The sequence below is a fragment of the Xenopus laevis genome, chromosome 8L, assembly GCF_017654675.1.
Source record: "Xenopus laevis strain J_2021 chromosome 8L, Xenopus_laevis_v10.1, whole genome shotgun sequence".
Classification (NCBI taxonomy): Eukaryota; Metazoa; Chordata; class Amphibia; order Anura; family Pipidae; genus Xenopus; species Xenopus laevis.
The window spans coordinates 106002280-106029820 of record NC_054385.1 but is presented as its reverse complement, the minus strand read 5'-3'; the positions used below and the strand labels follow the sequence as shown (position 1 = coordinate 106029820).

General features: G+C 39.8%; 2 protein-coding genes across 7 annotated transcripts; one reads left to right on the top strand and one right to left on the bottom strand.

The window, feature by feature from the left end:
• Window positions 1-3749: 3749 nt before the first annotated feature.
• Window positions 3750-18443, bottom strand: nubpl.L (nucleotide binding protein-like L homeolog). The gene is made up of 11 exons (XM_018231196.2): window positions 18304-18443; window positions 15839-15986; window positions 15565-15599; window positions 14704-14794; window positions 14523-14562; window positions 13304-13394; window positions 12556-12649; window positions 10833-10918; window positions 9684-9804; window positions 4684-4766; window positions 3750-4612 (listed from the first exon to the last, which is right to left on the bottom strand). Exons 1-11 carry the CDS (start codon window positions 18409-18411, stop codon window positions 4562-4564), a joined length of 948 nt encoding a protein of 315 aa, XP_018086685.1. The 5' UTR covers window positions 18412-18443; the 3' UTR covers window positions 3750-4561.
• dtd2.L (D-tyrosyl-tRNA deacylase 2 (putative) L homeolog) lies at window positions 14799-26365 on the top strand. 6 transcript variants are annotated; one of them, XM_041572196.1, is made up of 4 exons: window positions 14799-14819; window positions 22615-22743; window positions 24989-25058; window positions 25867-26365. In XM_041572196.1, exons 2-4 carry the CDS (start codon window positions 22633-22635, stop codon window positions 26190-26192), a joined length of 507 nt encoding a protein of 168 aa, XP_041428130.1. In that variant the 5' UTR covers window positions 14799-14819; window positions 22615-22632; the 3' UTR covers window positions 26193-26365. The 6 variants fall into 6 exon arrangements, with proteins under 6 accessions (XP_041428130.1, XP_041428131.1, XP_018084761.1 ...); XM_041572197.1 differs by lacking the exon at window positions 14799-14819 and adding an exon at window positions 18431-18570 and having other exon boundaries at window positions 22615-22737; XM_018229272.2 differs by lacking the exon at window positions 14799-14819 and adding an exon at window positions 18432-18570 and having other exon boundaries at window positions 22620-22743.
• Window positions 26366-27541: the final 1176 nt, after the last annotated feature.

The window sequence follows — 27541 nt, the reverse complement described above, 5'->3', positions numbered from 1 at the left end:
TATATTCAGCATATCGGGATTGGACAGCTGGAGCTTGTCTGTGGGGAGGGACTGGGTTTAGGACTGAAACAGGACTGGTGCAAAAGATCAAAGTATCAGCCTGGGATTGATTGGAATTGGGGTTGAGGGGGAAATGAAAGCATTATTTATGATTACTGTAAGTCATTTGCATTTATATTAATGATTCATTAGACATTCACGATTTTTTTAGATTGTAAGCTCTAATGAGCCACCTCCTGTGTCCATCAGTATTTGTATTCGACCTGTATGTATCGACCCGTCTATTGTACAGTGCTGTGGGTTATGTTGGTGACATAGTAATACATTATACTAATTAAAAACACTAGATTGTTCGCAACATTTGAATGTGGCTGAAAACAGTTTTCACACACACACACATATATATATATATATATATATATATATATATATATATATATATATATATATATATATATATATATAGTCACTAATAGTTTGTTATAGAGGGGTGCACTCGTGTTACTCATCAGGCATTGGGGAGCAATTCCAAGCATACCGGCCTATGATGTTATTATACACCTAGGTCTATAGACACAAAACCCTCAACAGATATGGACATAAATGTTATTTAAGATCTGTATATTGTAATTATGGTGTTTTTTGTGTCTTCTGTAGCTAGCAACAACACAAAGCTTGCTCCCCCTTCTGGCCATTTCAGAATACAGTGGTTATTTGTACATTTATTGTGCTACATATTTTTATATATATATATATATATATATATATATATATATATATATATATATATATATATATATATATAGTAAATAAAGTACCCCTTTTGTAAAATATAAGGATATTATAAGTCACCGAGGAGATCCATGACCTTATAAAATAACAAGGCCGAGTTTTTTTATACACAGCGCCGGATTTGTTTCCCAGCTGCCCCTAGGCCGCGCGGTCCAACCAGGCAGCCACGTGGTCCTAACCCCCGCCTACACTTCTCCTTCCCAGCGCGCCGGCGAAAAAGCGACGGCGCAGCTGGAGTCATTGAATGGGGACGCACAAGTCCCCACAATGCGGCTGGGCGGCATACCGCCCCTATTTTTTGCTGCCCTAGCCCCGGGCCTATGTGGCCTCGCCACAAATCCAGGCCTGTTTATACAGGTCATGGAACTCCGAGGTTACTTCTAATATCCTCATATTTTCCAACAAGGGGTACTTTATTTATTATAATACACAAGTTTACCGAGTCATGTGACAAAAATGACAAAACTACTAGGGATGCACTAAATCCAATATTTTGGATTTGGCGAACCCCCGAATACTTTGTGGGCGAATACGGAACCATAATTTGCATATGCAAATTAGGGTTGGGAAGGGGAAAACATTTTTACTTCCTTGTTTTGTGACAAAAAGTCACGTGATTTCCCTCCCCATCCCTAATTTTCATATGCAAATTAGGATTCGGTTTGGCCAGGCAGAAGAATTCGGCCGAATCCGAATCCTGCTGAAAAAGGCGGAATCCTGGCCGAATCCCGAATCGAATCCTGGATTCAGTGCATCCCTAATAACTACTCATGGTTTATAACTGATGACATCACTAGTCACCGTTTATATAGTGAATAAAGTACCCCCCTCTTGTAAGGATAAGGATAGGTAACTTCTAATATCCTCATATTTTGCAACTGGAGGTACTTTATTTATTATAATAGACAAGTTTCAGTGAGTCATGTGACAGAAATGACATCAGAACTCCCCGTTTATAACTGATGACATCAGAACTCCCCGTTTATAAATGATGACATTAGAACTCACTGTTTATAAGGATATACAGTGGTGTGAAAAACTATTTGCTCCCTTCCTGATTTCTTATTCTTTTGCATGTTTGTCACACTTAAATGTTTCTGCTCATCAAAAACCGTTAACTATTAGTCAAAGATAACATAATTGAACACAAAATGCAGTTTTTAAATGAAGGTTTACGTTATTAAGGGAGAAAAAAAACTCCAAATCTACATGGGCCTGTGTGAAAAAGTGATTGCCCCCCTTGTTAAAAAATAACTTAACTGTGGTTTATCACACCTGAGTTCAATTTCAAAGGTTATAAAGCCATTTCTAAAGCTTTGGGACTCCAGCGAACCACAGTGAGAGCCATTATCCACAAATGGCAAAAACATGGAACAGTGGTGAACCTTCCCAGGAGTGGCCGGCCGACCAAAATTACCCCAAGAGCGCAGAGACAACTCATCCGAGAGGCCACAAAAGACCCCAGGACAACATCTAAAGAACTGCAGGCCTCACTTGCCTCAATTAAGGTCAGTGTTCACGACTCCACCATAAGAAAGAGACTGGGCAAAAACAGCCTGCATGGCAGATTTCCAAGGCGCAAACCACTTTTAAGCAAAAAGAACATTAAGGCTCGTCTCAATTTTGCTAAAAAACATCTCAATGATTGCCAAGACTTTTGGGAAAATACCTTGTGGACCGACGAGACAAAAGTTGAACTTTTTGGAAGGTGCGCGTCCCGTTACATCTGGCGTAAAAGTAACACAGCATTTCAGAAAAAGAACATCATACCAACAGTAAAATATGGTGGTGGTAGTGTGATGGTCTGGGGTTGTTTTGCTGCTTCAGGACCTGGAAGACTTGCTGTGATAGATGGAACCATGAATTCTACTGTCTACCAAAAAATCCTGAAGGAGAATGTCCGGCCATCTGTTCGTCAACTCAAGCTGAAGCGATCTTGGGTGCTGCAGCAGGACAACGACCCAAACACACCAGCAAATCCACCTCTGAATGGCTGAAGAAAAACAAAATGAAGACTTTGGAGTGGCCTAGTCAAAGTCCTGACCTGAATCCTATTGAGATGTTGTGGCATGACCTTAAAAAGGCGGTTCATGCTAGAAAACCCTCAAATAAAGCTGAATTACAACAATTCTGCAAAGATGAGTGGGCCAAAATTCCTCCAGAGCACTGTAAAAGACTCGTTGCAAGTTATCGCAAACGCTTGATTGCAGTTATTGCTGCTAAGGGTGGCCCAACCAGTTATTAGGTTCAGGGGGCAATTACTTTTTCACACAGGTTTGGATTTCTTTTCTCCCTAAATAATAAAAACCCTCATTTAAAAACTGCATTTTGTGTTTACTTGTGTTATCTTTGACTAATAGTTAAATGTGTTTGATGATCAGAAACATTTTGTGTGACAAACATCAGAAGAATAAGAAATCAGGAAGGAGGCAAATAGTTTTTCACACCACTGTAATTTACAAGATATTCATAGCTTTTGTGTATATAGTGAATAAAGTAAATTATAAGGATATTATAAGTTACCAAGGAGTTTCATGTATAATTTACAGGATATTCATGGCTCTTACGTATTTTATATATATATATATATATATATATATATATATATATATATATATATATATATATATATATATATATATATACATATTACACACATATATATATATCTGACAAATGTTTAAAGTAATTCTGTTGTCATATAATTAACCCTATATATTAAAATACCCTTCAATTGAAGGACAAGGACACGTAGAATGGATTTGGGCATTTTGCCCATCATGTTTTGTTCTCTCTAAAAATATGCCATAAAAAGTAACAGAATGTGTCATTTTGCCACGGGTGCTCAAATGTTGGCTTTCAACTGTGTATATAAATCATTTATACATATTCACACATGCAAACGCATATAGAAAGCCAGACAGATACAGCTTTCAAAAGCAATTATATTACAAATAACCACTGAAAAATGTTTATTTCATTATAAAGTCACTTTGAATTCCATTTGCTTTTATCATGCAAAAAAAAAAAAGAAAACGTTTTTAGGTGGTTTTCCCTTTAAGCAGATTGTAAATAAAAGATTTCTGTCCATAAAAAAAAAACAGAACATCCAGCTGCTTCACAGGCCATTGATGTGTTGATATTTAGAGGCACATTTATCAAGGGTCGAATTTTGAATTCGTGTGAGTTTTTTTTAAATTCAAATGAATTCCAAATTCGACTTGGGGAGTTCTATTAATAAAATCAAATTGTAAAAACTAATTTTACCGATCCGATCGAATTTGATTCGAATTATAAAAACTCAATTCAAATTTTAAAAAACTTGAATGTCAGGAAGGCTACAAACATCACCGATCTGATCCCTGGACCTCTCCATTGACTTATACAGTCATTAGGCAGGTTTAAAGTGGCAAATAGTCAAATTTGAGTTCTTAAAGGGCCAGAGTATGATAAATCTCGAATTTAGAATTAAAACTAGAATCGAGTTTGGATAATTCACAATTCAAATTTGAGAGTTTTGACCAAAAAAAAATAAATTAGAATTTCCAATTCGACCCTTAATAAATCTGCCCCTAAGTGTCCGACAGGCAATATCGATCTCCACGACTCTCAAGTTTATCACTGGCTTGGTAGTGGATGTGGAAGATCCCTGTGATTCCATACTAACTCCATATACTGCGTCATCCTCCTGCTCTCTGTATAACTGTCCCACACGCAGTCTCTGAGAGGGTTGTGTCATCTCACTTGTTTCATGAGATTACAGTTCAGTTTAGGAAATTCTGCTGAGGACCTCACTGGCAATCTTCAGGTATGCCTTGGCCTGCAAAATAGAATTTATTAGCAGAAGTCTATGTATTCCAACACAGCCGGATATAACATACTGAGCCATACTTCACTGCTCTGAGGGTCTGACACCACCACTGGTCTACCCTGGTCACTGGTCTCTCTGATGTTGATGTGGAGAGGGATGTCTCCTAGAAAGAACAGTGACAGAAGACGCCATATTTACCAAAGTTATGCATATTAATGGCAACATACACGAAAAGGGCCTATAAGGGAGAATAAGATTACAACACTTAAAGGGGATATAAAGGCAAAAAAATAAAATCCCATTTTTACTTTCTTTAATGAAAAACAAACCCAGTGGCATAACTACCGAGGAAGCAGACCCCGCAGTTGCGGGGGGGGCCCGGGGGTACAGGGGGCCCGGTGGGGCCTGCTTCCTCAGTAGTATGCACAGCAGTACCAGCCGGACAAACTTGCCTCAACGTGCACAAATGGCTGACGTCACTAACCAACGTACGCGCGCCTAGTCGGACCCACTAAATGACGCTCTAGTTGCTCGACTACCCAACGGTCCATTCTTCACCAATCAAAGCAAAGCCAATCAGCACTCCGAGTGGGATAAAGTTGTGTATTGCGGGAAGTGGAGGCTTGCCTTGCTCCCAACTGAGAGTTGCTCGAGACCTGGTCCTTCTCACTCCCCTGCCAGGTGCGTGAATGGGCTCATCCTACATCTGTGTTGCATGTTCATAAGTGTGGCCCTTTGTGTTACTAGAACTAAGTTTTACACTTTGGGGCCCCAGATAATGCTAGTTAGCAAAGCTGCATCCAATTGGCTTTATCTATTTAGTTTCTCTTGGAGCTGCAGTTCCCACTGTTACAGGCTCATGTGGGGTCCATAGAGACCCTGAGCAGGCTGCACCCCCTAGATCACTCCCAAGCTTTAGCACTAACCCCCAGTCATTCCAGTATGTAATTTCCCATGTGTTTTTTTATCTGGGTCACAGGAACTGATGGCTCGCTAACTGCTGCTGAACTATAATTCCCAGCATTCTGTGCCAATATGTGACTAAAAACTGGTGGCTTGTGGGACTTTGGATTTAGACCATTAGTTTCATGGTGATTGTTGGCACCCATGATCCTCTCACCTCAGCTGGGCATTATAAATGTAATTGCATCAGTGCCTTTTTTTTTTTTTTCAGAACAATGAGATTTATAGGAAGAGGTTTAGAAGAAGAGCTAAAATAGATGCATAGCTATCTCTATATTCAAAGTGGGCATGGTCTAACTTCTGCAGTAAAAGCTCATAAGTTTGCTCATAGCCTTTACAGAGAGATATGTGAAATTGACACTTTGTCATCCTTCTATAATTCGAGGGTATTTATATGTGAAATTGCTACTGTGCCATCCTTATATAGTTCTGGGGTATTTATACATGGAATCGCTACCGTGCCATCCTTCTATGAATCCTGGGGATATTATACATGAAATTCTCCCACTATTTTGTGCAGAGGGGGCCCTGAAAATTTTTTGCAGGGGGGCACTGGCATCCGAAGTTACGCCACTGAACAAACCTATCTCCAATATACTTTAATTAAAAAATGTCTACTTTTATTATAAGAAACCTGACTGTATGCAGTGAAATTCCCCCTTCGTTTTACTTGCTCTGACAGCTGCAGATAGGAAACTTCAGACAGTCCCTAACTGCTGGAAAGGCTCATACTTTCAAACAGCAGGGGGCCCCCACCTTACTTCCCAGAACTCGAGCAGCTTTGTTTGTTTCCCTGTAGAAAAGCCGGCAACTGAGTAGAGATTCATATCCACAGACCCAGTGCAGTCTGCATATTCTGATTATTAATCAGTCTTGTATTGGATTCTATGGCAGATATTATTTGACTTGTGCTGTTTAGATAAATTATGACGATACTTAAGCTTAACCTCCCAACTGAAGCCCAGACCACACTGAGCATGGGCATAGTCTTGGTCTTGCAAAGATGTTTAACAAAGTTACAAGATGACTGCCCCCTGCAGCCAACTTTGAAAGCATAAATCATTTGTTTTATTAGGCTTCTGGTGCAGTAAGTTCATGTTTATATTAAGTATACAAAATACAGCATTTCTAGCATTATTCTATTTTAGACTTTAGTTGCCCTTTGAAGGGGAAGTAATCATTCTATGCTATTTTTCTTGAGCTAAACAGGGAAAATGATCAGAAGATTACTGGTATACCTTTCAAGAGTTTTATGCGTGGCGTTATCTGTGCACTGGTAACTTTTCAGCTGGTCTCCATTTATTGTATTTTTAGAATGATGTGCCTTCCTTTTCTACCTCTCTCCTGTCTGCATTTTAAAATGCTATCTGATTGTTGGCAGTCAAAAACCAATTGCTCTTTGAGGCTACCGTTTTATTACTATTGTTACTTATCATTCTATGTAGGCCCTCTCCCATTCATCTTCAAACCTAGCAACTACTGCATGGCTGCTACGGTACACTTAACCCTAGCAAATTCCAAATTCCAAACTGGTGAGCTGCTGAACAAAAAACGAAATACCTAAAAAATTATGTATTAAATAAAGGAAGGATGGTCAATTGTAAATGGTCTATAAATCTCACTGTCCCTGTCATACTAATAGTTAAAGGGGTGGTTCACCTTTAAGTTAATTTTAAGTATGTTATAGAATGACCAATTCTAAGCAACTTTTCAATTGGTCTTCATTCTTTTTTTTTTTTTATAGTTTTTGAAATCTTTGCCTTTTTCGGACTCTTTCAGTCTTTCAAATGGGAGTAACAGACCCCATCTAAAAAACAAATGCTCTGTTAAGCTACAAATGTATTGTTATTGCTACTTTTTATTACTGGTCTTTCTTTTCAGCTCTTCTCCTATTTCATATTCCAGTCTCTTATTTAAATCAATGCATGGTTGCTAGGGTAATTTGGACCATAGCAACCAGATTGCTGAAATTGCAAACTGGAGAACTTCTGAATAAAAAGCTAAATAACTTAAAAACCACAAATAAAAAAAATGAAAACCAATTTCAAATTGTCTCAGAATATCACTCTCTACATCATACTAAAAGTTAACTCAAAGGTGGCCTACCCCCATTAAATCTAAGAAAGGAAGAAAATGACTGTAAGTAGACTGGACGCAATGAGATAAAGTTACATAATCACAACGATAAGATACTGTTAAATAATTCAATGCAATAGGTTAATTCATTATTTATGGCCATAGCTCGGAAGTGATAAGTATGTCTGTAAGCTTTTATTGTCTAGTGAGGTCAGAAATCAGTTGTAGCCTTCTTATACTTCTATTACTCTATTAAGTTCCCAGGCTCACTTTATAGCTACACGAATGGCTCAGCTCAATCTAGTCAGTGGCTGACTCAGGATATGATTCATAAAGCTTTAATAAAAACTAATGTAAACAAGGCTCCAGGGCCTGATGGCATACACCCCCGGGTTCTAAGAGAGCTTAGTTCAGTTTTAGACCAGCCCCTATTTCTGATTTTCTCAGATTCACTTTCATCTGGTATGGTGCCTATGGATTGGAGAAAAGCTGATGTTATTCCAATATTTAAAAAGGGATTACGATCTCAGCCTGGCAATTATAGGCCAGTAAGTTTCACATCTGTGGTGAGCAAATTATTTGAAGGCTTGTTAAGGGATCACATTCAAAATTTTGTCCTAGTCAATGGAATTATGAGCAGCAATCAGCATGGCTTTATGAAGGATAGGTCATGTCAGACAAATCTGATTGCTTTTTATGATGTGGTAAGTAAGATTCTGGACAGTGGGGGGGCAGTAGATGTGATCTATTTGGATTTTGCCAAAGCATTTGATACTGTGCCCCACAAACGACTGCTTTCTAAACTAAGGTCTGTTGGGCTTAATGAAGTCGTTTGCACATGGATAGGAAACTGGCTACAGGATCGGGTACAGAGGGTGGTTGTTAATGGGACATGCTCTACTTGGAGTAAGGTTCTAAGTGGGGTCCCTCAGGGTCGGTATTGGGTCCACGTTTATTTAACTTGTTCATTAATGACTTAGGGGAGGGTGTTGTAAGTAATGTATCAGTGTTTGCAGACGACACAAAATTATCCAGCCCAATTAATTCCATCCAGGATGTGACATCCTTGCAACATGATCTTGACAAACTGGCAATCTGGGCAGCTAAGTGGCAAATGAGATTCAATGTTGATAAATGTAAAGTCATGCACCTGGGATGTAAAAATATCTACTTATACCCTTAATGGGACTGCACTAGGCAAATCCATTATGGAAAAGGACCTTGGAGTCCTTGTAGATGATAAACTTGGCTGTAGCAAGCAATGCCAGTCAGCAGCATCAAGGGCAAATAAGGTCTTGAGCTGTATTAAAAGGGGCATAGAGTCAAGGGAGGAGGGGGTCATTCTTCCACTGTATAGAGCACTTGTAAGACCCCATCTAGAATATGCCGTACAGTTTTGGTCTCCATCACTCAAACAGGACATTATTGTATTAGAGAGGGTACAGAGAAGGGCAACTAAGCTGGTAAAAGGTATTGAAAATCTTAGCTATGAGGAAAGACTGGCCAAATTGGGGATGTTCACGCTGGAGAAGAGGCGCTTAAGGGGTGATATGATAACTATGTATAAATATATAAGGGGATCATATAATAATCTCTCTAATGCTTTATTTACCAGTAGGTCTTTCCAGGGTTTTTTACAGTGAGAGCTGTGAAGATGTAGAATTCTCTCCCTGAATCAGTGGTACAGGCTGATACATTAGATAGCTTTAAAAGGGGTTGGATGGCTTTTTAGCAAGTGAGGGAATACAGGGTTATGGGAGATAGCTCATAGTACAAGTTGATCCAGGGACTAGTCTGATTGCCATTTTGGAGTAAGGAAGGAATTTTTTCCCCCTCTGAAGCAAATTGGAGAGGCTTCAGATGGGTTTTTTTTGCCTTCTTCTGGATCAACTGGCAGTTAGGCAGATTGAAAAAATAACTAAAAGGTTGAACTTGATGGACGCGTGTCTTTTTTCAACCTTACTTACTATGAATCACAAAACAAAGGCTATCCACTAAATCTTATCCGATAAAAAGAAATATAATATTTGCCTCCACTTACCCAAAACATCAAATCCTAGCGTTTCTGCTAATCGTCGGGCTCCTTCCTCCCCAAAAATGTGTGTCTCGTGATTGCATTTTGGACACTGAAATACACTCATGTTCTGAACGAGCCCTAGTATCTGTCAGAGGGATAAGAGAATATTCAGACTGCGGATAAAAGTTCAGCATCGCTAAGAAACAATGTCAGCACCACAGCAGTGGGGCACAGGGGGTACAAGTGTACTGGACCTGAAGGGGGTCCTGCAGTGTTGAACTTTTTGAAATGGCCGCCAAAGCTGTGCAGCCATTTCCAAAGTCCTGAACAGCCAAAATGCGGATGCGCCAAAAAAACCCGAAGTCACGAAAACAGCCGAGGTCCTAAATTGCCGAAAAGGCCTGAAGTCACGAAAGGAGGCGAAGTTGATGTCCTGAAGCCACGAGTTCAATTCCTCTGAACACCAATGTGTGTTTTTCTATTTTTTTTAATCCCCTGGCCACCAATGTATCATTTTAATATTCTATAGGCTCCTGCCACCAATGTTTTTTTTAAAAATATTCTTTGGGGCCCCAAAGTTTTTTTTAATTTGTAAGGGGGGCCCTGGCACCAATGTTTTTTTTAAAAATATTCTTTAGGGCCCCAATTTGTTTTAACTTGTATGGGGGGCCCTGGCACCAATGCTTTTTTTAAAATATTCTTTAGGGCCCGAATTTTTTTAACTTGTAAGTGGGGCCCTGGCACCAATGCTTTTTTTAAAAAAAAAAAAACTTTTATGGGGGGCCCTGGTGCCAATATTTTTTCTTTAACTTGATCCCCAATAGCTTTTTATAACTTGTGTGTGTGGGGGGGTTACCTTTTTAGCGCTATTGTCTGTGCGGTCTTTTAATGCCATGTGGAGTGGGCGGGATCTGGGGCGGGACTTGGGGGCCGGGCCCCTCGAAAATTTTGTTGTACAGGGCCCCGTAATTTCTAATGGCGGCCCTGATTGAGAGGAATCTAAGGTTGCTGCTTTTCCTCTATCAGATTTTTACACTGACCTGTGTGAGCTGGATCCATGTATCAAGTGCACATATAAATAGCATTTGCTCAATTATATTCAGACTGATACATTAATCATCTAACAGTACCAGAAATACATTGAGAAGATGGATAATAAAGGCTGACACTTACGGGCACATTGACTTTCTGGAACATTTCAGCTCCTCTGCGAGCATCCACCAAAGCAATGTCCTGGGGAGTTGAGACTATCACTGCCCCTGTAAAGAGTAATCAGTCAGTAACTAAGCTTCTTTATCATCGGTGTGCAGAATGAAACCTTGCCTTCCTCCTATACACTAACCTATATTTTGGGCCACTAGAGACTCCCCTACCCCCTTGGGCCAGCGATATAAAATAGAGCTTCCTCACAAGCTAAAGGGACTCAGATTTGAAGGTCAAAGTAGCTGTAACTTGGGTTTTTCCCACTGTGGCCCATTAACTTTTGAGAATTGCTGTTCCTTAAAGGAAAAGTAATGTAGAAGAACGGAGCACCGCAAAGCCAGAACAATATGTTAAACAAAGTCAAAATTTATTATGAATCCATTAAAAATGACAGCAGCATCTCTCCTGTGGGGCTGCCCGCTTAACGTGTTTCGTGACTCACTGCCGCTTCAACAGAAGCTCTGCGGTGCTCCGTTCTTCTACATTGATTTTGCCCTGGACTGCCGTTTGGGATAGTGGTCTGGACGTTGCAACACGCAGAAGCTTGGTTGTGGACCGGTAAGTGCTCCCACTATCATTTTGTTGCTGCACTGCTTAAAGGAAAAGTAACATCAAAAAATAAAACGTAATACAAATATAATGCAGTGTTGCCCTGCACTGGTAAAACTGGTGTGTTTGCTTCATAAACACTACTATTGTTTATATAAATAAGCTGCTGTGTAGCAATGGGGGCAGCCATTCAAAGGAGAAAAGGCTCAGGTTACACAGCAGATAAGCTCTGTAGAACACAATGGTGTTATCTGTTATCCACTATTTAACCTGCGCCATAGTTTCAATTTCCGCCATTGCTACACAGCAGCTTGTTTATATGAACTATAGCAGAGTTTCTGAAGCAAACAGATCAGTTTTACCAGTGCAGGGCAACACTACATTATATTGTCATTACTTTAAAACACTCTTTTTTTTTGGTGTTACGGTTTCTTTAATAAATATTGGCTTTCAGGGCCTCAGCAAAGACTTCCTTCCCCTACAGTTGTACCCCTGTACCTGCAAAAGCTTCCCTGCTTAAAGGGGATCTAAAATCAAAAAAATAAATTGAAGTTAACTCCATATCTGAGCACATTTGCAATTTACATTGCTTTTCTATTTTTAATGGATTAGCAATTTTGGTTTTATACTGCTAGACAGGCTTCAGCTCAACTGCTCTCTTTGAAGGCCCAGAGTATCAGCGACCCTAAATGAGTTTTTTATGCACTTCCTGGGATCAGTTAACCCTAAGATTGCGGATTCTCAGTTGAGCCAAAAGCTTGGCATTACCAGTTTAAACTGCAAATATCTCAGAAATCGCTTAGAATAGAAATTAATGTAGATTGCAGAAGTAAATTTACATTCAATTCATTTTTGGGTTTAAATTTATCCATAAAACACATGGATAGGGCTGCCAACGGTGATCATGGGGCCCCATACTGCAGAGATAACACGGCCCTTTACCCTAAGGGGCCCCAATTATTCCCCCAAACACCAGTTGCCCCTGGGAGGTGGGCCCTACCAAAAAGTAGAATGGGACTTTGTGTCCTGTGAATTAATGGTCATGCCCCCAGTATACCAAAATAAGGATATGCCCAAATTAACAGTAGATGTTACACCACAACAAATTAAGCCAACAGCATGGTTGGTGAATAGTATATTTTACCAGAGATGGGGACATTCTGAGAGATGGACAGCTGTACATCCCCTGTTCCTGGGGGCATGTCAATCACCAGGTAATCCAACTCCCCCCAGTCCACCTGGAACAGGAAAAAAGTGGATTCCAATTATAACCATTATGACACTTTATACAAGTTGCTACAAAGATTAGACTTAGACTTAGATTTGTTTGTGAACTTGTTGCTTCTCAGTTCTGGCATTTCCAATATATAGATGGATGGTAAGGGATGAACAAGTTTTGTGTGGTTCTAACACTTATGTCTGATAATCATATGTTCCCTAATCATGCAAATAAATCTGTCGAGCGCCTATAAATAAGATGAGAACCATAAAAACCCTTGAACCGCTGCATTTGTAGTACAGTACTAACCTCAAGCTGGACACAAAGAGCAGTGCAGATAACATTTGTGGCTATGTGAAGCCCTGACAATTTTGGGAGTGAACGTTTTTTATCTAGAGGAAAACAGACTTGCCACTAGTCATTTTAATGACCGAGCCAGTAAAATAAAACATCTACTTGGAATCAATTTTGCTAAAAATGTATGAAGCAATTTTTCTGAAATTTCCAGTATGAAAGGTGGTTACAAACAGAAGAAGCGATGCACAGAAATAGAGATGAGTAGAGACTACATCAGCATCTAACGACTCATGCTGTCCTTTTTTTTCAGCAGTGAATATATTTAGTTTCTTTAATGGGGCTTTGTGTGTCTCAGCGACAAATCTGTGATTCTCACCTGCCGTAGCAACTTCTCGATCGCAGACATGACCATCAAACCTCGCCACACAATGGGTGCAGTTTCCTCCACAAGGAAGCCCATTGACATGCTAACACGGACAAGCACAAAAGATCATAGTCACACAGTGTCCACCTCTCAGCAGTCATCGAATCACACAGTGCGATATTGTGCCAGTCTGAGCCATTCTTTGTGTTTGCCTTCAGAAACTCCCTGACTCATATTGTGTGTATGTTTTCATTTGGAACTGGATCATATTCTGCGTTTGTGTGTGTGTCGGCTCAGTAAATGTGTGGGAATGTTTCTGAATCACTAAATAGCTTTGTGCTTTTACTAGCGCCATGTGTGATTTTCATGACTAATTCCTATCTATTACTGCATTGATGTGAAAGCCAGGATTCTTTTTCTCTAAGATGCTAGAACTGGAGTCTCTGAACATAAACTGCAACCAGCTCCTACACAGTAAAGCACTGTTATATTAGGGCTTTCCCCACAGACATTAACTGAATAGTCACTCAAATTTTGACCTCCATGGGGCCGGGCTTCAACATACCCTCTACTTTTAGAAACAATGTGAAACCAGGAAGTACTGTCTTTCCTGATGATAGAAAATGGTGCAAAACTACATGCAAAATGGTGTTGCTTGGCAGGAGAAATTGGCAACAAATTGGCAGAGCCACATTTAAATGTAAAAAAAAGTTGGAGAGCAACATAAGCATGCAAAAAGTTCCTAGTGAGGCCAAACATTGGCTGTGATTGGCTATTGGTAGCCCCTATATGGACTGGCAACCTACAGGAGACTCTGTTTATCAGTACACATGTTTTTACGCAACCAAGACTTGCCTCCAAACCTAGAATTCAATAATAAGCACCTGCTTTGAGGCCACTGGGAGCAACATCCAAGGGGTTGGTGAGAAACATGTTGCTTGCAGGGCACTGGTTGGGGATCACTGCTTTAAGGGTTCAGATGGAGTTTGGCTGGACACATCCCACCTGGTCCTATTTAGCTTAATGCCAGATATCAGCATGCATTACTAAACAATACAACATGAAGATGAAAAGGTCTGATCCTATTACTTTGCCGGCACCTTACAGTCAACTAATTTGAAATTTGCATGTGCCTAGTACTGTACTATTTTGGACTCCATGCACAGCTCCAGAAATTACTTTTCCAATGTCTTTGCTATGTCGTACATTTAGTAACAGCAGAATAACTTACCATTTTATGCTGTAGTTGACAAGAGGAATCATGAGATTGTCTAGGAAAATACAAAAACGCCCAGTAAAAAAACTTTAATTTGCATCAAATTTATCTCATGCTAAAACTGTTTTTGGGCGTCCTGAGAAGTGGAATGCTAAAAAGACTTGTATTGGTGGACAAGCAATGAAATGCCACTTACTTTTGGATAACTCTGGGTTTCCCTTTAGGTTCATCATTCGTGGTATAGAGGGTCCATAAACATCGGCATCCAGCAAGCCCACAGCTTTAACCTGGAGACCAAACAAAAAACGAAATGTGAGTTGACTTACAGTAAATATCCCGTTCTATTTAACAGAACTCCAGTCAGTAAAAAAAAGGTGTTGTTTTTTTACAATATTAATATACATCTTAAATCCCCAACCAGTAGCTCGTGAGCAACATGTTGCTCTCCAACCCCTTGGATGTTGCACTCAGTGGCCTCAAAGCAGGAGCTTATTTTTGAATTCCTGGCTTGGAGGAAAGTTTTAGTTGTATAAAAACCAGGTGCAATGCCAAACAGAGCCTCAAGGTAGGTTGACAATCCACATAGGGGCTACCAAATGGCCAATCACAGCCCTTATTTGGCAGCCCAGGAACATATTTCATGCTAGTGTTGCTCCCCAAATGCTTTTACTTCTGATTGTTGCTCACGGGTTGTAAAGGTTGGGGATCCCTGATATACATTAATCCTGTCTTTGAGCGTTAACAGTGAATAGGTGGGATTGTGTCGACATCAGACTAGACATGACAACAGCTACTGTATATAGTGATAAACACAGCATTTACAGTATTAAGGTGCATCACATGGTACTGCACTAGGTTAGTTCTGTGGCAGCTCTCTGGGTAGAAACACATCAGCTTACACCTATTTCTAAAGGGCTTCACTCAGCACACAGGCTCCCAAGATTTCCGCCTGCTATTGGAGAAGTAGTTGTTACATTGCCTTGTGTTAGCAGGCAAGCATTAGCGCTAACTTTCCTATGTTCATGCAGAATTAGGAGCAAAAGAGTAATGTACTCACCTGATCACTTGCAGCAATACCCAATGCCAAATTGACTGTAAAATAATTAATAGCAGAAAAATTAAAAGGAAGCCAACATTCCTGTGGAAACCATTCAAGAGCCAACGACACCAAAAATGAAATGGACTAATGGCAAGGGCTACTAGCTCAGAACCTATACAGAAAGACATAATACCTGACAGGAATGAATCCTCCAAAACAAAATTTACTAAAATGTGTTTGAATAGCTATGGGAATATCTGCTTATATAAAAGGGATTATAAAATAATTATACCTGCAGTTGTTGATTTGCCAACCCCTCCTTTGCCAGATGCTACCACCACTACATGCTTTACACCGGGAATTGGCTTCTGCTTCGGCAAGCCACGGGACATAAGCTGGGCCTGCCTTATCCGGAGTTGTTCTTCTCTAAACTGTGAGGACTACACAGGAGAAAAAGTACGGTTTGGTTAACACACAAGTTACATGGCCTATACATTAGATATATAATTCTTTCTAGAACTAGGATTTTGTCTTTTGCTGTGTAACATTTAATAAAGATCTTAAGCAGGCATTGTAAAGCTCTGTAGCTCTCAGTGGACCTTATCACCATTTTTAGTCCCTTCATATGGATATTGAACTTTATTGAAGAGCAGAGTAAAGACAGAGTTACCATAATGATAAAGATATTATTAATCATATCAGAGCTTTAACCATTATCAGTTTCTATCAATACAAGGTTACAATAATAAAGAAAACATAATAGTATTGGGCATATTGGGGCTGATGCTGGCACTAACCTTCTGTGTTGTGTTTGTCTAGCCAGGGGGACCACATTTTTTAAAAAGATTGCAGGACACCCTCTTTTAACATGTGCAAGTTTACACATGGGTACTGCTGGCTTTATTTGGGTTATCCAAATCATGATATCATTTTTCTTTAAAGGGGTGGTTCACCTTCAAACAACTAGTTGTTTTGAGATAGATCACCAGAAATAACGACTTTTTCCAATGACTTTCTATTTCTATGTGTCACCGTTTTTCTAATATTGAAGTGTAAAGTGTAATTTTTCACCTTCTAAATCAGCTCTGGGAGGGGGTGTCGCCGACCCTCTAAACTGTTCTAAATGTATACATTTAATTGATACATTTCTTATCTTTGTCCCTGCTGAGCAGAATCTCTGGGTTTCATTACAGGCAGCTGTTAGACTTGATACAATAGTTGCTAATACTCCAGAGATGCTGCTGAGAAATGTATCGACTAAATGTTGCAAAATTTAACAGTTTAGAGTCTGCGTCTGAATTACTGAGCTGCCAGACTGAAACACCAGAGACAGGAACATTCAACTTTAAACGTGGATTTCGGAAAAACAGCAAAAAAAATTGGGAAAAATTTCTGGGGAAGTGAAAAAAGTGTTTGGAAGGTGAAAACCCATTTAAAAAAAGTTTAAATCATGATATATTTAATACAATTATTACACGTAGTGTAGAAACCTATCTCCAATATACTTTAATTAAAAAATGTGTACAGTTTTTACAAGAAACCTGACTGTATGCAGTGAAATTCCCCCTTCATTTACAGCTGTGGATAGGAATTGTCAGACGGTCCCTAACTCTTCTGCAGGGAAACAATCATACTTATGAACAGCAGGGGGAGCCCCCACCTTACTTCACAGCCATGCAGAACTCAGGCAGCTTTGTTTGTTTCCCTGTAGAGCAGTCGGCGACTTTGTAGAGATTTGTATTTGATTATATTTTTGCCTTTACATCCCCTTTACTGTTTCCAACTCCAGCTGCAGGGACAAAGATCATGGAGCCAGATTTAAACAGATAAACTGGGATTCTATTTGGAGGATTATTTTGCTGCAGCCACTGGTTCTGCAGAGTTGGAGAAAGTTTGTATTAAACAATACAACAACTATAAAATCCACATTAGATTATATGACAACACAGGACCCAGTGCAGTCTGTATATTCTGATTATTAATCAGTCTTGCTATATCAGCTTCTGGCAGATATTATTTGACTTTGTTTTGATCATTTATGACGAGCCAAGAACACACTGAGCATGTGCACAGTCTTGGTCTTGCAAAGATGTTTAACAAAGTTATAAGACGGCGACCCACTGTGGCCAACTTTGAAAGCATAAATCATTTGTTTGATTAGGCTTGTGGTGCAGTAAGTTCATGTTTATGTTTAGTATACAGCATTTCTAGCCTTATTCTATTTTAGACTTTACTTCCCCTTTAAAGAATATAGGTCTGAAAACACTACAAAATTGAGCGAGTATGTAGCAGATTAAAGTTCAACGCATTGTCCTACCAACATAGGACATATCTCTGAATCGTCTTGAATCTCTCTACTACAACTAGGGTCATCACCTGGCTGATAAAAACAATCCGTAATGCCAATGTCATTAAAGGTGGAAAAGTTTAAAATATAGAAAGGCAGGTGTGTTTATCCAGAAAAGATGTCAACTCTAACTACAGGCCCTGTTTGGGTATTTGCATCTATCTTGCAGATGAACATCATAAATCACTCCAGGCCAGGGCCTCCCTAATGCAACACAGTTTTCTTCTGTGCCCTTAATAAGACATGCATATACTATAACTATAGACATATAAACAAATAGCATAATGGTACTGTATAAACTACAAAATAACCTTTGTAGGACGTCACCCTAATGCCCTAAAAGGACACTGTAATTTGGAATGTTTGGACATAGTATTTGTTTAATGTTGACAGCAGCCCCTTTCACCTACCGAGCTCATAAACACAGCACAGACCGGAAGCTGCTGTCTCAACAGCGATAAAAACCCGGTCCGAAGCGACCCAATGCTACACGTTCCTAGGAGCGCTGTGACGGCCATTGCTAAGCAACTTGGAAGTCATTGAGTTAAGGCCCTGCGCATGGGTTGCGAATCATGTTAGGCGGAAACGTGCGTTCCACCCCGTTGCGGAAGTGTGCGTTTCAACCCTCGTTCTGTGAGTTCCAGCCGGCTTGTTGAGTAAAAAGGATGAACAGAAAGGTGCGTGAATTAAGCATTAAAATGAAAGACATTACGTGGATTGTTAATTTAATTTTATCACACTATTTAACTGAGTTTGCACTGTTCTTGCATGATAATTTAATGACATATACTGCTGGTAACTCATTTCCTGCGATCTGGTTACTGACTGTATGCAAATCTAATTCCTTTGCCAGTCAGGTGTATATGGTATACTGGGTAAGTGAATATCTAGAGCAGAACTACTGTACCCAAGGGCACTGTGGTATAAACACTTATAATACACAAAAGCCATGAATATCCTGTAAATTATATCCTTATAAACGGTGAGTTCTGATGTCATCAGTTATAAACGGTGAGTTCTGATGTCATTTCTGTCACATGACTCACCGAAACTTGTGTATTATAATAAATAAAGTACCCCCAGTTGTAAAATATGATGATATTAGAAGTTACCTCGGAGTTTCCTGACCTGTATAAAAACACTCGGCCTTCGGCCTCGTGTTTTTATATGGTCATGAAACTCCTCGGTAACTTATAATATCCTTATATTTTACAAAAGGGGGTACTTTATTCACTATGTATTAGCCATTCAACTGTACAGGGGTTGCTATGTGCCCTTGTGCCACCTGAGGCGGCAGAACTAATGCCCATACTCCCCGCTGGGTTGTGGATGCACCCAATCCAGGATTCGGTTCGGGATTCTGCCTTTTTTAGCAGGATTTGGATTTGGCCGAATCCTTCTGTCCAGCCGAACCGAATCCAAATACAAATTAGGATTCGGTTCAGTATTCAGCCGAATCTTTCGAAGAGGATTCGGGGGTTCGGCCAAATCCAAAATAGTGGATTCGGTGCATCCCAAGTTGTTGGATAGTTACATAGTTATATAGTTAAATTGGGTTGAAAAAAGACAAAGTCCATCAAGTTCAACCCTTCCATATGAAAACCCAGCATCCATACACACACCCCTCCCTACTTTTAATTAAATTCTATATACCCATACCTATACTAACTATAGAGCTTAGTATCACAATAGCCTTTGATATTATGTCTGTCCAAGAAATCATCCAAGCCATTCTTAAAGGCATTAACTGAATCAGCCATCACAACATCACCCGGCAGTGCATTCCACAACCTCACTGTCCTGACTGTGAAGAACCCCCTACGTTGCTTCAAATGAAAGTTCTTTTCCTCTAGTCTAGAGGGGTGGCCTCTGGTACGGTGATCCACTTTATGGGTAAAAAGGTCCCTGCTATTTGTCTATAATGTCCTCTAATGTACTTGTAAAGTGTAATCATGTCCCCTCGCAAGCGCCTTTTTTCCAGAGAAAACAACCCCAACCTTGACAGCAGTCTACCCTCATAATTTAAAGGGGAAGGAAACCTAGTTGGCGCAAAACCCCTCCCCCCTCTCCCGTGTGTTGCCCACCCTCCCTCCTCCCTCTTGGCCTACCCGTCCCGCTGGGCAAATGCCCCTAACTTGTTACTTACCCTTCTGCGCAGGTCCAGTCCAGGGAGTTCACAGACGACATCTTCTTCCACGCGATCTTCTTCCTGCTTTGAACGGCGTTTTGGCGCATGCGCAGTAGGAGCATTTCGCCGGTACGGATCTACTGCTCATGCGCCAAAAGTCACAAAGTACTTTTGGCGCATGCACAGTATGCTGCAATTTTAGTTTAGTAATACGAGTGATGACAGTAAAATAACAGTATTAGCACTAAAACCAAAAAGGGCTTTATTTATTAAAATCCAAATTTTTCTGTGTATTTACATAAAAAAAAAAAGTCCAGCCAAACTAGTATCTACGATTGGACCTTATTAATTATTAAAAAAGCACAATTTAATTGAATCAAGGACAAACTCAATAAAATCGAGTGAAAACTCAAATCAAATTAATTTTTCTGCGTTTTTTTTTTTTAATCGCTTGATTTTTTTCCATCGGTTTCCCCAAAAAGTCAGAAATAATTTTTTCAGGTTTTTCCCCAAAAAGTCAGAAATAATCTGCAGCTAATTCCAGCGCAGACCACAGAAACCTTTTAAATATGATTTGGGCCTCTCCCATTGATTTACAGTCAGGTCCATAAATATTTGGACAGTGACAACTTTTTTCTAATTTTGGTTCTGTACATTACCACAATGAATTTTAAATGAAACAACTCAGATACAGTTGAACTGCAGTGTTTCAGCTTTAATTCAGTGGGTTGAAAAAAAAGATTGCATAAAAATGTGAGGAACTAAAGCTTTTTTTTAACACAATCACTTAATTTCAGGGGCTCAAAAGTGATAAAATGTTCATTTATAATACTTGGTTGAAAACAAAATAAAAAACTGAAAATAAAATGTTTATTTTTAATACTTGGTTGAAAACCCTTTGCTGGCAATGACAGCCTGAAGTCTCACCAGATTCTGGGTTCCTCCTATTTAATGCTCTGCCAGGCCTTTACTGCAGCGGCTTTCAGTTGCTGTTTGTTCGTGGGCCTTTCTGTCCCAAGTTTAGTCTTCAACAAGTGAAATGCAGCTCAATTGGGTTCAGATCAGGTGACTGACTTGGCCATTCAAGAATATTCCACTTCTTTGCTTTAATAAACTCCTGGGTTGCTTTGGCTGTATGTAATGTACAGAACCAAAATTACAAAAAAAAGTTGTCTCTGTCCAAATATTTATGGACCTAACTGTATATACAACCTCGGCAGGTCTGAGATGCCGGATTTTCGGATTCTGACTTTTTCCATCCCCGGGGTATAAGAAATCTAAAAAAATTTGAGGTTTTGTTCCACTTAAAATTTGGATTTTATAGTAGAATTTTTTTTTTCCAAATTTTTGGCATTTGGACCCCCTAAATGTGGGTGGTTCACCTTTTAAGTGAACTTTTAATGTGTTATAGAATGGGCAATTCTAAATAGCCTTTCAATTGGTCTTCTTTTTTTTATATAGTTTATTATTTGCCTTTTCTATTGACTCTCTCCAGCTTTGAAACAGGATTACTGACCCATCTAAAAACAAATGCTCTGTAAAGCTACACATTTATTGTTATTGCAACTTTTTATTACTAATCTTTCTATTCAGGCCTCTCCTATTCATAGTCCAGTATCTTATTCATGGTTTCTTTTTTCTCCATAGTAATGAAACAAAGTACCTTGTACTTGACCTCAACTAAGATATAATTAATCCTTTTTTAAGGCAGAACAATCCTATTGGCTCTTTTTTTTTTAATGTGTAATTTTTTTTAAAGTACACTTTTAAGTATGGAGATCCAAATTACAGAAAGACCCCTCATCCAGAAAACCCCAGGCCCCAATCTTTCTGGATAACAGGTCAAATGCCTGTATTTGCAGAAACTTATATTATACTCTTGCCTACATTAGTGGATACAGTGAAGTGTACAAATAACACAATTCATCTGCACTCTAAATGGTAACCTGAAATAAGGTCTTAAAAGCGAAGGAAGGGTCTAAATCTAAAACCTAACATTAGGCACCCCAACAGCTTAAGCTAGCCATAGATGTTGAGATTTTTAAAAGATCAGATCCTGATCGTGAGACCACGATCTTCTTGGAACGATCGTACGAATTTACCACCAACTGAAACCAATTTGCCAGGAAAAGAAAGGGGAGCTGCCTGCTTGGCCCTGCAAACATAGATAGATTGCACTGGGACCGACAAAGATTTTTTGACCTGGCCGATCAATTTCCTGACAGATGTCGGCCGAAAAATCGTAAGATGTACCATCGTTTGAATACTACTAACCGCACGATAATTTCGAAGGATTGGTCGGACTTCCCTAAAATCGGTCGTTCGGCAAGAAGAATCGTCACGTCTATGGGGAGCTTTAGCTGATACTGTGGGCTAGTACTCCTAGTAGCAAAAAACTACACCGGCACAGAGGACTTTTAGGGAGCTCCATGGTGAAGTACCCCGGCCAGTGCAGTTTTATGCCAATCAGAGCACTGACCTGGGGTATCAGGTAAGCAGTTATAATTGCTGGGGGTGCCTAATCTTATACACTAGTACAGATCATTTGTTGAAATGATGTTACATGGCATATTTTTTTGTGTTTCTCTACCAGAACAGCTTGTGACTTTAAATGGCAGAGATTAGTAGGGAAGTGACTGGCCGGATTGTTCTTCAGCAATGTTTATATGCCAAGCTGCAAGTCAAACCTCCGGATCAGGACTCAGAGGCTGAATGGGTAGAGGTATCTTATATAGTTTTATGTCTTATTTTTTTAGAATACCACTGCTGGAAAGAGTGAATCCATTTGTAGGCTCCTAAACCTCTTGGTGTTTGCCAGAGATTCTCTTTATAACTGTGGGCTCCACTTAACCCACACATTTAGCATTAATTCCTATGTTAAAGACTTGGTCTAATTTTCATGCCCATAACTGTCCCTCGGCCATTTGCTACACTTCTCCTTGTCTTGCTGTTCATATCATTATGCAGTCTCCTCGGCAGCAGACTGGCACACTAGCTCAGCTCCAGACTGGCATACCAAGAAGTCTGCCACTGCTCCATAGCTCTGTTGTAACAAACTGGTTGCACACAGCTTAATGAAGTCTTCTACTTTATGATCAGCAGGCAATGCACATACACACAAGGCCTCTCATTCCCTCTGTCTCTTCTGTTCTCACTCCAAACAGGCAGCGAACCTTAAATCCAACGGTCACCTTTTGTTTAATACCCATTGCTCTCAATACACGGTCATTATTTTTCCATTTATACCTTATTCCAAACTTTCTTTTTTATGCGGGTGAGGTGGACTACACAGATAAAATCAGGATATTACAGTTTATTAGTGCCACATTATTGGTCATTTTCCCCATATTTTTTTGGCCTTGTGCTGCAGTTATATGTGAACAGAGAATAGTGGCAACAGCATGGGATTTACTTGGGGAAAATCAGTTGTGGCTGATTCGAGTTTGATCAAATTCGATTAGAATTCGGGTCGTTTCAATTCATCCGAGTTTGAAAAATTTGATATCATAATGTTTCGATTGGTTGAATTTAGAATTTATGGGAGTTTAGGGGAGTTTAAAAAAACAAACAAAAAAAACATGAATTTGAAATACGACCTTTGATAAATGTGCATTGTAGTGTACCCACACTGCTAATAAAATAACATTTGTAGTTTTTTTTATACTGCTTTGGAGCTGTTTAATTCTTTTATTGAAATTTGTCATTTACTCTGGGATGTGCAGACACGTGGAATTTACAGTCATATGAACTTTGAATAATCACGATTAAACCACAATCACATTGATCTAAGGACACAAGTTGTTAAAGAAGAAACAAACCCGTAATAAAAAAAATCCCTACCCCCTTGCCCTACATAGACCCCCCTCCCTCTTCCCCCCCCCCCCCGCAGCCTAGCTGCCCCCCGGGCAAATGGCCCTAACGCTTTACTTACCTCTCCATGCAGATTCTGTCCAGCGGAGTTCACTGGCGCCATCTTCTTCTCTTTGGGAATCTACGGAATGAGACCAGCAAAGCGGTGCTTGCACAGTTGGATCGATTCTCTGTTTCGCAACAACTGCGCATGCGCCGAAACTCACGAAAATTGCCGAAGCGCCGGTCTCATTCCAAAGATTAACGAAGAGGCTGAAGATGGTGCCCGTGAACTCCGCTGGACAGAATCTGCACGGAGGGGTAAGTAAAGAGTTAGGGGCATTTGCCCAGGGGGGGCGGCTAGGCTGGGGGGGGAGGGAGGGGGTTTCTATGTAGGGTAGGGGGGTAGGTTTTTTTTTTATTATGGGTTTGTTTCTCCTTTAAGGTATGGACTCCAGAGTTCCCTTGTTTCCATGGGTTCAGTTGTAAATAAGTGATCAAGTTGGCTGGTCTGTTGAATTGGACTTCACCATAAGATGCTAATGGAATATGTACGGACGCAAATACCTTTGTCAATTATTGTACAGTGCTTATTCTTCTTAATGGTTAGTTACAATACATTATATTTTTCTACTGTAGGCATGTAAGACTCTTCATGTAAGGAGAACTAAAACCCCCAATAAGAAAAGCTCCTACCTACCACCTTAGCTAGACCCCCCCATCCTGCTTCTCCCCCGCATAGTTGATTACCCCTGAAAGTGTCCCGAATACATTGCTCACGTATCGGTGCAGAGTAAGCGCAGCGGAGCTCATGGGCACCATCTTCCGGAATTTCAGTCTTCCATATTGGCGCATGCACAGTTGGAGCAGCCTTCCAGTTGGTAGCAACTGTGCATGCTCTAAAAGTACAGTGAATTTTCCAAAGGGAAGAGGACCCAAAGAAGATCTGGAAGATGGCGCCCATGAGTTCTGCTGCACTTACTCTGCATAGATATGTGACCAATGCGGGGGGGGGGGTACTATCTAGGGTAGTAGGCAGGAGCTTTTCTTATTTGGGGGGTTTAGTTCTCCTTTAACACTTGGTACACTGTCGTAATTCCCTCATCTCATTCCCGCAGGTCAATAAAGGCATGGTCATCTATGTGTGCTTTTTCAAAGGAGCAGAGTCATCTGTTATTCCAAAGATGGGTGAGTGGACACAGAAATGATTCAGTCATTCACCTTTAAAACAAAAGCTTGCCAAATGCATTTGCTCTTTACTCTGTGCAAATAATGCCTTAAAGGCATGGTCCACCTAAGCAATTTTTCAATTATACTTTTTTATACTTTTAACTTTTTATTTTTAGCGTTTCTGAATTATTTGCCTTTTTCGTCTGAATCTTTCCAGCTTTCAAATGGGGGTCACTGACCCCATCTAACACACAACTGCTCTGTAAGGCTTCACATTTATTGTTATTGCTACTTTTTATTACTCAACTTTCTATTCAGGCCTTTCCTATTCATATTCCAGTCTCTTATTCAAATCGATGCATGGTTGCTAGGATAATGTGGACCCTAGCAAACAGATTCCTGAAATTGCAAACTGGAGAGCTGCTGAATAAAAAGCTAAATAACTCAAATGTCACAAATATTACAAAAACAAAACCAATTGCAAATTGTGTCAGAATATCCCTCTGTACATCATACTAAAAGTTAACTCAAAGCCTTTTAATGGACTTTGTGCAGCCCTCAAGATGTTATTGCTATTCCAAATGCTCCCACTGTGAGATTGGTGGGTATACATGGCCTCCTGTGTAACCTATTGTTCTATTCTTCTTTGGGTATTTTGTTCTTCACTCCCTACTACACATACAGTAAATAGATTTACCAAGAATTTGTACTGGCATTTCTCTATTTAATTGAGTTGTCAACTAAAGATCAAATAACATATTTTACGCTGCAACAAAATATATTCCAACAAAATAATGTTGCTGTTCATTTTTTTGTTGTCTGACAGTGAGTTCTCTACTGAGCGTGAAGCTGAGTGAGTCTGACAATGGAAAACGAGTCTCTATTCTTGATCTACCTGGTGATGTCCTCATTGTCCCTCAGGCAACACTGGGTGGAAGGGCTAAAGGTCGCTGCATGCAGTATCATTCAAATGCAGACAAAGTGCTGGCTATGGAGTTATACTCCAGCCTCATTGCTCAGTGTGAGAAGGAACTTCAAGCTCACTCAAAATGGGCAGAATCAGGAGCTGTATTAAAGTATGGAACATATGGGAACAGACAGGTTCTGAAGCTTGACACTAATGGACCATATACCCACCTGCTGGAGTTCTGACCAATACCCAGTCCATCCTTGTGAAGCATTTAAAGAAAATGAACTGAACCAGTTAGTGCTCAATATTGTGCTCACGCATTTATACGCTGTCAGCCACCTTCACTTTGTCGCGTTGTTCAGCATCCTAATCTTCAAAAATCATTATTTCTTATTAAAGTAAGTGTCAAAAAATGTTTTATGCTCACATAGAAAATATCTTTTGAATTGTGTTGTTCTTTCTATGGACAGAGAACTGGCAAGATATGATCAAAGGAAGGAAAAGGCAATTATGTCCATTACCGTTTTTCTAATCCAAAGAAAGGGAAAAATATATTAAACATTCAAAAAATTGGAAGCGATGTATGATCATGACTTGTCCAGTCTAGTGACAGGCACGTATAGTAATGATCCAGGCCAACACACACATCACACACACGCCCCCCCCTCTCAAATTTCGCTAAGCGTCTGCACTCTATTCAGGTGATCTTCGGGGGGGGAACGATTATCTCGGAATAATCGTACGAATTGACCATTAACTAAAAAGACCGATTTGCCAGGAAAACAAAGGGGAGCTGTCTGCTTGGCCCTGCAAACATAGATAGATTGCACTGGGACCGGCCGATCAATTTCCTGACAGATGTCTGGCGAAAAATCATACGATCGTTCGAATCCCACTAACCGCACGATAATTTCGAAGGATTGCTCAGACTTCTCAAAAATTGGTCGTTCGGCAAGAAGAATCGTCACGTCTATGGGGAGCTTTAGACACCTAATTCAATTTAGGAATGTATCATCCCAGGACCAGCACTTCCCTTTGTGAAATTCTTCAACTTTTATTTAGATGCACATGTTCGTGTCCAACGTTTTGGTCCTTGATAAAGGTCCTAACAAGGACTGAAACGTTGGACACTAACATGTGCATCTAAATAAAAGTTTAAGAATTTCACAAAGGGAAGTGCTGGTCCTGGGATGATACATTCCTAAGACCTAAATTGAATTTTTTATATATATATCTGTTATCCAGAAAGCTCTGAATTACAGTAAGTCCATCTCCCATAGACTCCATTATAATCAAATAACTCAAATGTTTTAAAATGGTTTTCTTTTTCTCTGTAGTAAAAAAAACCGTACCTTGTACTTGATTCAAACTATGATATTATTAATCCTTATAGGAAGCAGAATCCACCTATTGGGTTTAATTCATGTTTAAATGTTTTTTTTTAGTAGACTTAAGGTATGAAGATCCAAATTACAGAAAGATCCCTTATCCAGAAAACCCCAATTCCTGAGCCCATTAATGTAAGGCTATGCTGGAGGTTTATGGGTTTAAAGGAGAACTGAAGCTTAACTAAAGAAGTAGGTTAGAAATT

Coding starts and splice junctions, on each gene's coding strand:
- nubpl.L (XM_018231196.2), bottom strand. CDS start 18,411: ATGGCCGTCACAGCGCTCCTAGGAACGTGTAGCATTGGGTCGCTTCGG. Junction 15,987..18,303: donor GTGCTGTGTTTATGAGCTCG/GTAGGTGAAAGG, acceptor TCTCCTGTGTAG/TCCTCACAGTTTAGAGAAGA. Junction 4,613..4,683: donor CAGACCCTCAGAGCAGTGAA/GTATGGCTCAGT, acceptor TCTATTTTGCAG/GCCAAGGCATACCTGAAGAT.
- dtd2.L (XM_041572196.1), top strand. CDS start 22,633: ATGGCAGAGATTAGTAGGGAAGTGACTGGCCGGATTGTTCTTCAGCAA. Junction 22,744..24,988: donor CAGAGGCTGAATGGGTAGAG/GTATCTTATATA, acceptor TCATTCCCGCAG/GTCAATAAAGGCATGGTCAT. Junction 25,059..25,866: donor ATCTGTTATTCCAAAGATGG/GTGAGTGGACAC, acceptor GTTGTCTGACAG/TGAGTTCTCTACTGAGCGTG.